Below are 13,202 nucleotides of genomic sequence, written 5' to 3' on the forward strand. Positions count from 1 at the left end.
GACCATAATTGGGTATCCACATGACGGTTATTAAACACTTTGTAATATTTATTTTTCAAAATATCTGTCTTTTACTGACGCAAACAAAATAAATGTTTATTATCATGGCAGAAGTCTAAATTGTGCCACAAAATTACTTTCCACACTTTTACTCCTCAATCCTGCAGATCATCTCTGTACTGATCTGCCCTCCATAGGGATGAGAGGAACCAAGATATCTAAACAAATTAAGATAAGTTGGACTTTATAAGCTTTACAAATTGTGTTTTTCTGGGAAATTATTATGTTTACAGGGCAGGTACCGTTTACAATTTCATATGAGGAAGAGCTTCCCAAAGGAGGCTGAAATAATTATTTCTCTTCTCGGCCGTGAATACTGGTGGATATATTTAGAAAAAATGAGTCAACGGTCTCCTGACCACTGAGTCTAAACATGGCCACACGTTAAACCGGCTGGTTCTGCTGTGAAACCAAACTAAGCAGTGAGTGCTCACATTGTTGTCCATACAAACTGAACTTTAGAAATCCAAAGGACAGTGCTGTGTTGTGTTCTGTAAGGAAGGTGTAAGTACTGTATGTGCAGAAGGATAGGCTGCTATTATCGCCTGCCACCTTAGGCGGCAATAAAACCAGAGCCGTAAATGATATATGGATTTGTTTTGGTCTCTGTGTGAGTTTGCTGAACCAAGCTAGTGTTTGTAACACAAAGCTTCACTCATTATGTTTTAAAATGGGTCTAGTGTTGTCAAGTCTGCTGTTGTCAATATGAAGTGGCTTCTCATAAAGTCGTGCGTTCCAGCGTCATTATCTAAAAGTCTCAATAAATTGGATCAATATTTTTTGGAACTTTCGCATTTATTCATATGTATAACTTTGTATTTCTTCATGTTCATTTACTTTATTTGCTCACTTACCTATGCCTATGAAAAACATGCGATACATGCTACAGAAGGAAGTTAATAAGTTCCTTCAAAATAAAGTTATTTTAAGAAAAGACCAACATTATTAGGAAATATATCTGATGCATTACCAATATATTTCTCTTTTACTCAAACACCCTATAAAGTAGACAATCTATAATATCTGGATAGCATTATTTAATTTGAATTTAGTGAACATTTTTCGAGTTGGGTGTTAACATTGCTTTATGTAGTCTACTATTATCTTTGTAATTCATTCATTAATTGTTTGTGCTATGAAACGTTAAAAAAAATAGCGGGAAATGCCATGTTGATGTCCTCAAAAATATCGTATTTTGTCTGACCTACACTATAAAATCATAAAGATATTCTTCTTACAATAATCTTAAATTATACAAACTCCACATGTTTGTGAATTCTCAAAACTGCTAAATGTAAACAATATATTTTCTTTTCGACGAAAAGATGAACTGCTAGCATCCGGAATATTGATCTCAATTGGCAATTGCTCTACATTTTCTAATGACAGATATAGACATATACAGAGTTCGTGCTTGTTAAATGACATAAAACGATTATTTTGGCAAAAAAGAAAGAAACCGGAAGTGCTCTCGCGTCAGCATGTCTAGCTTTACAGTGGTTATTAAAGCTGCAGACTCGAGGCAGGCGATATAAACAGCAGCATCCGCAGGAGGACGCGCAGGAGAAGAGCTGTGACACCAGGACGAAAAGCAGACATGTCGCCCGGCAGCATGAGAGTCACAGAAGTGGAAGAGTTCCTCAGAAATCCTCCGGACGGTTTCGCCGTGGAGGTCCTCCGCTCGGGTTGCCGAGTCTACAGCGACCCGGAGAAGAGCCTGGTGCTCATCGATGACTTTGACTCCTGCAGAGGGAGAATAGTTTTCCAGAAGTCTTTGGGAAGGTGAGGGAGAAGAAAAACGACTGCATGGGATAATGCACGGCCTTTCATATGTATTTATATACACGCACGCGCACACACAAACTCACATATGATTTGTTTTTCAAAACAGGAAGGTTAAAATGCACAATTTATGGGAGTATAACAGCATCAGAAAGAGTCTTCTGTCCAGGAGGATCTATCTGCTGATGTCTGCGTGGGAAGGAAACTTTTCAATGATCGGCAAAAAGAAAGTCAAAGGTAACTTAAAATGTAGCCTACCACCCATTTTACCATAAGACCTCAGTATGACTCAGACACGTTTTTGTGTAATAACACTGAATGGATTATACAGTTTTAAAAAAAAAAATCTAAGTGGGTCAAGCAGTTTGGTGGTGTGGGTGACTCATGAATGGCTTTCCAACTGGCGGAGCTTTCCAATGGGTGGAGTGACAACGGCAGCAGACTACTTTTGCCACATGACAACATGTTTTTCTCTCCTCACTGTATTCTCTCATGTTTTCCTTTTCGACCCCGTTTCAGTGCTGAAGCGGTTTGTGGTTTCCTTAGACGGCAACAATCCGTTCATCAAGTGGCAGATGGAGAGAGGCCTGGACTGGACCATTTCCTCTGTTGCGGGGGAAAGCTACAGGGTGGATGTAAGAAGCACTTAATGACCTTTCTCTGACATTTATGCGAAATACATATTGGTAATTCTCTTCATGAGGTACAGTTGTATTTTGGTATTAAAAGGGACTTTTCCTCATATCAGATTGACCTGACTGAAGCACTGGAGAGCTGGGCTGAAAAAAACATCAGAAAAGTCAAACCTGTCTGGAGAGACTACTCCTTCACCCTCAAATACTATTCTGATGCACTCTTTGACTTCTCACACCACTTTGGGCTCAGCAAAAGAACGTTTCATGTAAGTGTCTCTTATTCTTCTTATTTTATGTTGATAGTAACCTAAACATGTTCTGTATGTGTGCACTTGTCTAACTTGTTTTTTTTCGCTCATATTTCTTACCATTGAAGTTGAGACTGACGTGAGCCAGCAGTGGATGGACTTTGTCCGCTTAGTCTTTGATTAATCTTGATCAACAGACGGATGGTTGTAACCTGCCAGGTGAAGAACCAGCCTACCTCTCGGGATTGCAGCAAACATATAATTGCAGTTGGGCCCAGAGGGTGGACGAGACTGGCAAAGAGGTGGGGTTTTTTTAGAGGTGTTTTTTGCGTGTAAATATATCGTACTTTACTGTTGTATGAGAGGTTGAAACGGTCAAATCTGCGCTACTGCAGAATAAAAGGTTTGTAGACTTTTCTACAAAAGAATCAGCATTTGTTCATGAGAAGTTTTGAATTTTTTACCAAACACAATAAATGCTCTTTTACAAAAAACTCAAATAAAACCAGTGTTTTAATTCACTACTCATCAGATAAAAGACAAAGGTGCTGTTGCTATCATGTGGCGCACAACGCACTAAGGGATGAGGAGAAGAGCAGATGCGGCGCTGGTGATGGTTTCCACGTATTCCTTATATTCGCTGCCGTAGTAGTGCACCAGCAGGTAGTTGAAGATACCCACAATGCACATCAAGAACAGGAAGAAAATGATGCGTTTTCCAAACAGGTAGCCTGGGGTGCTACGAACAAATGGGGAAAAGTATACAGTAGTTAGACCATGCCACTACACACACACACAAACACACACACACACACACACACACACACACACACACACACACACACACACACACACACACACACACACACAAACACACACACACACACACACACACACACACACACCATATCACTTGTAACCGTGTTACCTCTGAGAGGTTTCTCCCATGTATCCAACAAAGTACTTCTGCCTGACAGCAAGATAGATCATCCCAGCAAAGGCAGCAGGAGCTTAAAAAAGATGTCAGACAGAAGAAAAAAAACATTAAATCCGATATATGACCTCCATGCGGTTTCTTGATACAATGTAAGGCCCAAAGTCTTTGGGTCTAGGGCTTTCGTTCATGATTGGACCAATTATTTCCAGTTAAGGGAAGTCTTAATGATACAGCATACAATGATCAACTGATGTGTCCCACACAGAATAGTCACGTTTTTCGTTTATGTATTTATCTTATCAGTAAAGTCCATACAACTGGTGGTAGTGGGCACATGACAACTGACTGTTTTCATGGTTTGTGGAGGAAATGTACACTGCAGAGGAGAAATCTCTTGCAGTTGATAACAAGAAGTGGAATAAACAAGTGATTGCCGATGTTTAAAGGGCTGCTGATAATTTACATTGTATCAAAGACTAACATTCCTGAAAAATAAATATGAAGTGGTGAAAGTCGGGAATCATACATGGTTTTATATATGTGTTTTACATGAGCCCATGTATTCTGGGTTAATTATGTGTTGAACTTTTCACTGCTGTTTATTTCTGGGAAATGAATGGGCATGTTAATATGCATGTTTGTTTGATTTAATTGTTTTGATATTTTCTTTGTTTGATTGATATATTATTTTCACTGTCTTACTTGAATGCTCAAGTACATTTACCGTACATGTATTTGCACACACGTGTCTTTGTTTTTATTTTTTACAATTGTAATTTTTTTTTATGCATCAAATCAACATCCCTTGCTAAAATGAAAAACTGTATATATCTAATTATTGCACTTCCATTGTAAAACATGCACGTAAAAAAAAAAATCTGTACAAATACGGTGTTGGGCTTCAGAGATTAAGTATCAGATGAAATACAATGCAGTGGTTTTTATGAACGAAGTCAATAAATTCTGCTGAGAGCCACCTGTCTTGTCCCATCATTTCTCCTGTTAGAAGCCTGGTGGCTGTTACAGCTGCACCTTAATGCCCAAGGTTTTAGAATGAGATGTTTGTGCGTTTAAGTGTCCACACATTTTGGCCATGGAGTGTAAAATAAAACAAATCCCATTGTTTCATTAGCATATGTTTCATTGGATTAACCGAAGAGCTGAGTGTGAACGGATACTTACTTGGCACAACAAACTCATTCAAAAACAGGGCAAATAATGCTTCGAACACATACACTGCATATACGTGCAGTTCTGACTTTGCTGCTTCTCAAACAAAGAACAAAATGATTCACCGGATGATAATAGTGTTAGACGTGTTAAGTGGGTTGAACAGGTTTAATCCAATTAAAGTTGATATGTGTGGGTGCATTCTTTTCATAGGATAAATGTGTGTCATCTCTTTGTCTCTCCTTGACAGCAACTAATTCATAATTACCTTGATTGAGACACAGACCGGCACACCACATCACTGCCAGGAAAGTGGGATACGCATCCATGCAGTTACGGCTGGAAGGTGCATAAGCAAGAGGGGTAATTTAGCATTTCAGGAAGTCACCTGCAATAAGTACCTATGAAGCAATCTGCAAACTGTCCTACAAGGGACCCCAAGATGAAACTGAGGGGCAACAAGCTGATTTGTGAAACAAAATAACTTCTAACTTACTGGATACTTTTACTTCTTTATACTTCTAAAAACCCTCCAACAAGAGGTATTACAAAGACCAAACAGTTGCATCACATTTTCGAGGCTAACGTTTGAAATCCTCACATTACCTACAAGACAGGATGTTGCTCAGGTTTTCTCTTTTAAAAACAGGAAGTGCATTGTTGCTCGTGGACTAATAGAGCGACTGGACCAATAACTGAGATGTTGTGTCAGTTATAACTATTAGATTTGAATTTCAAGCCTTAGCCTCGTTGTCAAAGCACATCGAAGTGAAGCTGCATGAAGCATTATCATCTGCAGTACTGTAATTTATTAATATTATCAGTAAAGATTACTTTGTTGACTATTCTTTCTGAATAATTAATTCATCAAGTGGCCTATAAAATAATCACAATTTCCCAAATCATAAGGAAATCCTGACGTTTGAGAAACTGAACAACATTTTTGAAAAATCAATTCACAAAAAAGTGTGTACACTAACTTCAGTTAGTTGAGTAATTGTTTGTTTGATTGTTGAAATGAGGAGTTTAAGTAGTCAGGTAATGTTACTCTTGAGTTGGCAAACATTTATGTGCCAAGTGGTTTTGCAACAATCCTAAACATCGCGTGTTGAGAAACAAACTTTAATTTTGGACATGATCCCTGAATGGAAACTTGACACAGAGCTAGACATTCGTTTGAAATGTCAAACCCCAGATGAGCAGTAATACCTCTAACGCCACTTAACTTTAACACCACATGATGGTGAGTCATCTAAATGAGAGGCTGGAAGAATGTACGGTTTCTATTCCCAGCAAGCATTCAAATGAGCTCTGGACCAGTTTGTTTCCTGCAGTATGGGAGTGTTCAGGCAAATGAGGGCCGCCTCTCAATGGAGGTTGTATTCAGTGTAATGTAAAACCACATAGAAAGGTAATGCGTGTTATGGCAGAAAACTAAAATAAAACAAATCCGATTGTTTCATTAGCATATGTTTCATTGGATTAACCGAAGATCTGAGTGTGAACGGGTACTTACTTGGCACAACAAACTCGTTCAAAACCAGATGTGCGGATATTTTGACAGTTGCCCCCCTTCTCTACCTTCAGGGCAAAAAATGCTTCAAACACATAGATCATTAACGTCATCACAACATCACTTCACTGAATGCTGAACATCTGCTGATTTAGAGATTGAAAAACTACGATTGATGCTTCGTGCTTCTTCTCACCATTCTGAAGTACGCTGATGAGCGTGACGATGACCAGGAGGTAGATGTGTTCCACCACGATGCTGTACATGATGACCGTTCAAGACGCAGGAGCAGGTGGATTGAGAGGATGAGCTTTTCTTTCACGTTCAGAAGTGCGTCTTTACAGTCAGCTTGCAAAACATGAACTGATGAACATAAACCTGATCCGTCTCTGACATCATGTACTCCCCCATCCCACCTCTGTCCCACACACACACTCGTTTGTGGTTTCCTCTTTATGTAAATGATGCTCTGGCTTAACACAGAGGGGCGCAAACAAGCTTGCTACTTCCTCTGTGTTTCAGAGAGAGATTACACACAGATGCACATCTATGAATTTGCATTTCAGTAACTATGTACGTTCATGTTCTTTGACGCTCTTTTGGGGGCCTTTAAAAAGACCAATGCATTTGGGAATCTGTTCATATTATCTATTTGACAGGACAGATATACAAAGTCCTTTTTCAAAAGCTGCAAAATGTCAAAATGTCAAAAGTCAAAATGTTTTGATCAGTAGTGGAAGAAGGACAGATCTTTTACTTAAAAGCAGTAATGCCACTCTGTGGTAGAGTAATTAAACATCTAGTTTATATGGCAGGAAACTACAATAATTGTAGTTGGTTATCATTAAATTAACTATACATAACTTGTATATTATAGTTTTAATATATATATATATACATATATATATATATACGTATATATATACATATATATGTATATATATATATATATACATATATATATATTGTATGTTCTCTATGTCCTCAGGAATGTGGCTGAAACAAAGCATTATCATAAAACGTGGTACTCACGTTTGACCCCTAGTCCTTATCTAGAGTCTTATCTCATTATATATAACTTAGGGGCATTTGAGTTGAGAGAGCACTCCCTGAAAGAAGTGTATTAGTTCAGATTGTGTCATAGACATTTCACAATCTCTCGGTGTCCGCTACAAAGGATCTAGTATCAAATAAATGTAATGGAGAACAATATCTTCCTCTGAAATGTAGTAGAGAAGAAGTACAAACTAGCGTAAAATATAATAATCAAGTAAAGCACTCAATAAATGTTAACCTGCACCACCGGTCTGCTGTGAAAAAGGTTTCGATTGTACAACTACAGTAAAATACAAACAAATGTACAAACTGTATGACTTGGTCGACCAACAGTCAAACAGCACCTGCTTGTGCTTTTGAGTGGTAATGCAGCTGCTTTACCCGCTGGTGGGCTAGTTTTACTGTAATTTCTCCACAATTTCAATGTTGAAAACGTGAAAATGTTGAACATTTTGTAAATATAATATACATTAATTAAATCAGCCAGCAGTGGATGCGTAACTAAAGGATAAAGCAAAACGTTTATACGTTAACTTTTTTTTATTCTATCAAGATAAGATAAGAGTATTGGCATATTACAAATACAATCAGAATCAGAATTGTTTAATTACCAAGTAAGTTAATCATATGACGAATTTGACTCGGTGAAAGGTGCATAACAATAAACATATAATAGAACAATAAAACAATACAAAACATAATGAAAACAATAAACATGATGCAATAATAAATAATAACACACAGACAACATTACTTTAAAACAAGTATATATTGTAAAATAGAAGTGGCAAGTGTAAGAATGAGGAGATGTGCTTTATCGGCTAACTGAGGAACTAGTTTAAACAAAGCAGTGATGGTGCATTATTTGCTATTGTAACTCTGATAATATTTTGAAAGAGGAAACGAACTGTACAGTACATAATGTAAACAGTACAGGAATTTTAGAAACTTTCTGACATAGCCATGTGGTCAGACTTTGTTTAAAAATACTAAAAGTCGTATGATAGGAGTATATCCCATATGGTCTAGCGGTTAGGATTCCTGGTTTTCACCCAGGCGGCCCGGGTTCGACTCCCGGTATGGGAACAGACGTTTTGGCTATTTTGAAATGAAAACCTGTTAACAATAATGACTTGACACACCACCAACTTTTATACGCTGGGTGGCTCGTTAGCTGATCTATTAACGTTTGGGTATAGTTTAGGTCAAACAATACCACCTTCTGGGTTAAGACTATTTACATATCTGGTAGTCAACAAATATAATTAAGATAAAATGGAAGTTGTCCCATTACAGGACACTTATTTTTTTATGTGTGTTTACTTGCAAAAATCAATAAAAACTGAAAACTACTCCCATGCAGTGCAAATGTAAAAAAATTAAACCAATGCAGATATTCGATATCAACTGTCATTGTCAAATAATGATATTATTCTACGTCTAATTATGTATGGCTCGTGTTTGGCTGCCAACAAGGAAAATGGAGATTCAATTGCTTGATTATTTTCCTTTTAGGTTGTAATCTTGCTCGATATTTAACACCATACTTCCAGATTTGGCTCTACTTTTATTCTGAGTTGCATTAAATACCAAACTTCCATTTTTACCATACAGATGTTATTTATTTGAATCATTCAAAGAAATAACATATGTACGGTAAAAATGGAAGTTTGTTATTTGCAGACAATTGTCTGAAATGTTCGACTGTTTTGTAATATTATCTTTCACATGGTATCACTGATAGCAACACATTATGGACGAGGTAAAGATAGTTTGATATTCGATTGAATGTAGCCTAAATTATGCAGAAATCTGTCAATATTTTTTCTTAAGCCGACTTTAAGACTATTCATATTTCAGTTACAATACGCGTGTCATTATCAGAGTTTTGCTCTTATCTCCAGTATCATCAGTACTTTGTAATATATGCCAATAGATACTTCAAAGTCTTCAAACAAGTATTTACAGTAAAAACAACACTTTGATTAATTTCATATTTTGAAAAAACAAACAAGAATCATCCAAAGTATTTATTAAATGACGCGTAAAAAATAATTTTCATGTTTCAAGTAAGTCAACAACAAAACAAAGCAAACAAACAGCTTTGGCTGTAAACACGAATGCTTCATACAACCCGGTAATTCACAATATTATGGTAGACAAATGCCATCTGTGGTTCAACAAACTCCACCACATAGCATGCATTTAAACTTGATTAACCCATCAAATTGAATAGCAACATAAATAATAGAGATTTAACTACTTTCAACTTGTAAATTGCATCTTTATGTGGAACAGTGCATTTTGCAGCAACATTTCTCTCGAGAAACCAAGTGATAGTTGATGTTATCTGTGCTTGGAGCTTGCGGACCGGACCGGACCCCCCTCCCCCAGAGCTCAAACGAAAAGCTCAAGTGCACTGAGTGCCTCGGTCTCCAGCTCAGTCGGCCCCTGAGCCACAGCCTGCGAGAGAAACTCCTCCAGGAAGTTTTCATTGTTGGGTGCATTTGTCTGGGAAACTGCCCCGACAGCCTTGACCTGTCCGCAGCCCACCTGGTCGGCTCTATCTTGGGCGTTGGCGAGCATCTCGAGGAAGCCGGTGCTGTCTGGTGAAAGGTTGCTTGCGGTCGTTGCCGGCGAAAGCAGGTCCGTGAGGAAGTCGTGGCACATGGAGCCGTCGTAGGTGCTGGAGGTGACCGTATTCGGGGAGCCCAGCCCTGTGCTGTCGGGTCGGAGGCTGACACCCCCCTGATGGCCCAACATCTCATTCAGCTTCGCGAGTTTCTTTTTCTTAGCCTTCAGTTTCTTTATCAGCTTGTACCGGAGGGCTTCTGTGTCGCTGAGACCGGGAGGAAGCTTCGAGGACTGGCTGCTTTGTTTCTCTTGGTGCGATATTTCAGGAAGCTGCTTTGCTCCATGCAAAGGAGGCAATGTACCAGACACCACTGCAGTGTTCATAAGGGATGTCTGCTGGTTTGAAGTTATGGGTTGAAACAGCGTTGGCTTGTCATTGAGAACAGCAGCACATGGGAGCGGACTTCGGGCGTTTGAGCTCTTCGCACCGAATCCACCGTACATTTCCGCAGCTTTTAGCGGGAGACCACCACTGTCTTCTGTTTTGAGTTGTGGTTTCGGGAAGAATCCTCCAGGTTTCTGCGGCCTTCTCACAGGGTTGGGCGTAGACCGAGTGAGAGGATTGGACTTTACTGGTGTGACTGAGGTGGCTGTGTGGGTGGGGTCCAATCTAGTAATCGTTCTGTGAACTTGGTTTAGTGGGTGTTTGCTGAGCATGAAGGACCAGCGGGCGTTCTGAGGAGGACCTTTCTGTGGATCTTCCTCAGTGGACGGGGGTGAGGCATCTGTAGAGGACACAGGGGACGCTTGCTGAGCCTTTTCAACAGGTGGCGTGTCATCCTGACCAACAGCAGCAGTCTCCGGTTTGCTACCGATGACTTTCAAGGCTTCCAAAGCGGCAGGTGCTGCTTTTGTCGCCGCCTTTTTAACCCTTTGTCTGCCAACTGTTTTGCCTCTGCCGCCTCTGCCAACTCTTCTACCCCGTCCTCTGTTAGCAGCAGGCACAAACGTAGGATCACTAGCCAAGCCATCCGCGGAATCAGATGAAGTAGCGGCGGGGACATCAGCATCAGTGTCGTGGGACATTTCAGTGTCGTGGGACATTTCAGTGCTTAATACAGCGGAGGAGCTATCTGGTGTGGAGTCCAGCATTTCATTCTTGGTGGGAACACTCAAATCCTCAGTTTCTTCCTTGTCGTTTAAAGGTTGCATTTCTGAATCAACTTTCAACTCCACCAGTGTGAGTGTAATGATGTCATCTGGGGAAAGGCCCTCGAAGGTGTCGAGCAGCGTCGTGGAACCTATTGATGTGTCAACTTCGGCCCCAACAGTTGTGTCCATGATGCTGCTGCAGTCTTCAGACACTGAGAGGGCACAGACGAGGTCGGTGACGTTGTGCGACATCAGAAGAGACTGATCGGGACTGCAAGAAAACAGTTCGTCTGCTGTTAAGTCTTCGTCTCCTTGACAGGGATTCATTGCATTTTTTGACGGGGGAGATTCAGCAAATGTGCTGGAGGGAGAACAGACACGAGGCTCGTTATCCTCCTTCCCCTCCCAGAAGACCACGTGCATCTCCTGAGCAGGAACCAAGAGCTTTTGATGGGTCTTGCACTCGGGATGTTTCAAGTCGTCATATTCCAGCCATGATCCTGTGAGGGACAGGTACGACAACACACGGTTAGAACAGTAGTCTCACTGAGGCCAATGATCTCTTTTACAGGAGCCAAGGCAGCAGCAGCACATGGGAAAGATCATGGATATGGCAGAACAGAATTTAGACTAAAAACAGAATTGATCAAATAAGTAAAGAATAATCATACTATTGGTATAAAAAAAGAAAACAACAACAGTTGGCTGACAAGCCACAGAGCCCACGATCTATAAAGGACAATGAAACAATCCCATAATGGCTGAGTCCTCTCCACATTAACATTGCATGAATTGTCCAGCAGAATGTGCTGTTGGCAAACTACACTGTAGAGTAGAAATATCAACCTTCACTCAAACAAAAGCTTCAGGCTTTGTTTGTACTCGCGCTTGTTACCATAGCACGAGTTTCAGAGTATGAACGGAGACGTTCACACTCAATGCACTGATGAATAAAAAAAAAAAAACTATGATTGTAACCCACATATATGCCCATAGACTTTAGGTGTAACTGCCAAAAAGCAACATCCACAATGACGAGCAGGGATTATAATGATCTGTAAACTCTTCTCATATTCATTGACAACTTTGTACAAGCCCAGTATTACATACATTCTAAACGTCGAACATCCTGTAAACAATTTGATTGGGCTGCAAACTATTAACTTAAGATGAAGACATAAGACCACCTGTTTCTGAAGCATTTCAAAGTGAATAAGCCTTCTTTGCATAATCCCTAGACATGCAAATAGTTATTTTAACAGCTAACTATTTGTGACAGCCACGTGATCGCCAAGTGTGGTTTCACACCAAGTGCAAAGTAGCTTTAAGATGAATACAGAGAAGCAAAAAAACATGCGGTTCTGATTCAGTTCAATTATCCATGTAAAGATACTGTGATAACTGGCATTATTTTAATATGGTCCTAAATAGATACAACCACAAAATATTTGTCTTAATTGATCTCTAATCATGGAAGTCAGGCTGCCATTGCTAGCTAATTCATTTACCTACATTTCAAATTGTAAATATATTGTTTCCACCTCATATCAGTGGAAACATACAATAAAACTGAAACAGAAAACCTACCATCAGAGTTACAAATCCAGGTGACAAAGTGCTGAAGTTGGTGGTTGTACTGTATGACAGTGGTGACCGAGTAGCGTTTCTCCTTGAAGGTGAAGGCGTATGCTCTGACATCGTTGTCAGGAAGCCCCTCAACGAAGTGCAGCGCAAACACTGGAGGCACACTAAACACAAAACAAAGCAAAGGTTGTGGGAAAAGGATGGAAAAATTAAGGCCTGAGAAGGGTGCTTAACATGTAATTGTGGACATTGCAAAATGACACATTCATCCTTTTAAATTTCAGACCATATCAAGTGTTGTGTAATAATGAATTAGTCATTTTATTCACCCTGTCAAATCAACAACTGTGGGCCGACAATCAAAGTTAATAACGTCTTTTCTTCAAACGAAGTGATTAACATACCAAGAAACTGAAAAGCAGCAATAATAGTGAATAGGGAGTTAGTCGCATAAAAGTGTGTTCATAAAAGTGTATTTTGGTCCAATGTAA

At 39.6% G+C, this 13,202-nt stretch overlaps 3 protein-coding genes across 3 annotated transcripts in view; 1 reads left to right on the top strand and 2 right to left on the bottom strand.

Annotated features, from left to right (window-relative positions):
• Positions 1–1,637: 1,637 nt before the first annotated feature.
• Positions 1,638–3,269, top strand: medag (mesenteric estrogen dependent adipogenesis). Its single transcript, XM_079238088.1, has 5 exons — positions 1,638–1,842; positions 1,952–2,079; positions 2,362–2,477; positions 2,591–2,743; positions 2,854–3,269. The coding sequence occupies exons 1-5, from the start codon at positions 1,658–1,660 to the stop codon at positions 2,866–2,868; spliced, it is 597 nt and encodes a 198-aa protein (XP_079094214.1). The 5' UTR covers positions 1,638–1,657; the 3' UTR covers positions 2,869–3,269.
• A 12-nt stretch (positions 3,270–3,281) lies between these two features.
• On the bottom strand, positions 3,282–6,617 carry alox5ap (arachidonate 5-lipoxygenase-activating protein). The gene is made up of 5 exons (XM_079238090.1): positions 6,542–6,617; positions 6,349–6,430; positions 5,101–5,171; positions 3,654–3,735; positions 3,282–3,464 (listed from the first exon to the last, which is right to left on the bottom strand). The coding sequence occupies exons 1-5, from the start codon at positions 6,609–6,611 to the stop codon at positions 3,302–3,304; spliced, it is 468 nt and encodes a 155-aa protein (XP_079094216.1). The 5' UTR covers positions 6,612–6,617; the 3' UTR covers positions 3,282–3,301.
• A 2,672-nt stretch (positions 6,618–9,289) lies between these two features.
• The window catches only part of uspl1 (ubiquitin specific peptidase like 1), a 14,834-nt gene continuing 10,921 nt past the window's right edge, over positions 9,290–13,202 (bottom strand). Inside the window, exons 7-8 of the mRNA XM_079236215.1 lie at positions 12,715–12,875; positions 9,290–11,627 (exon numbers count right to left, since the gene is read on the bottom strand). Coding sequence (XP_079092341.1) covers positions 9,799–11,627; positions 12,715–12,875 — 1,990 coding nt within the window. The 3' untranslated portion in view covers positions 9,290–9,798. The remainder of the gene's footprint in view (positions 11,628–12,714; positions 12,876–13,202) is intronic.

Source organism: Taurulus bubalis (genome assembly GCF_910589615.1).
Source record: "Taurulus bubalis genome assembly, chromosome: 2".
Taxonomy (NCBI): domain Eukaryota; kingdom Metazoa; phylum Chordata; class Actinopteri; order Perciformes; family Cottidae; genus Taurulus; species Taurulus bubalis.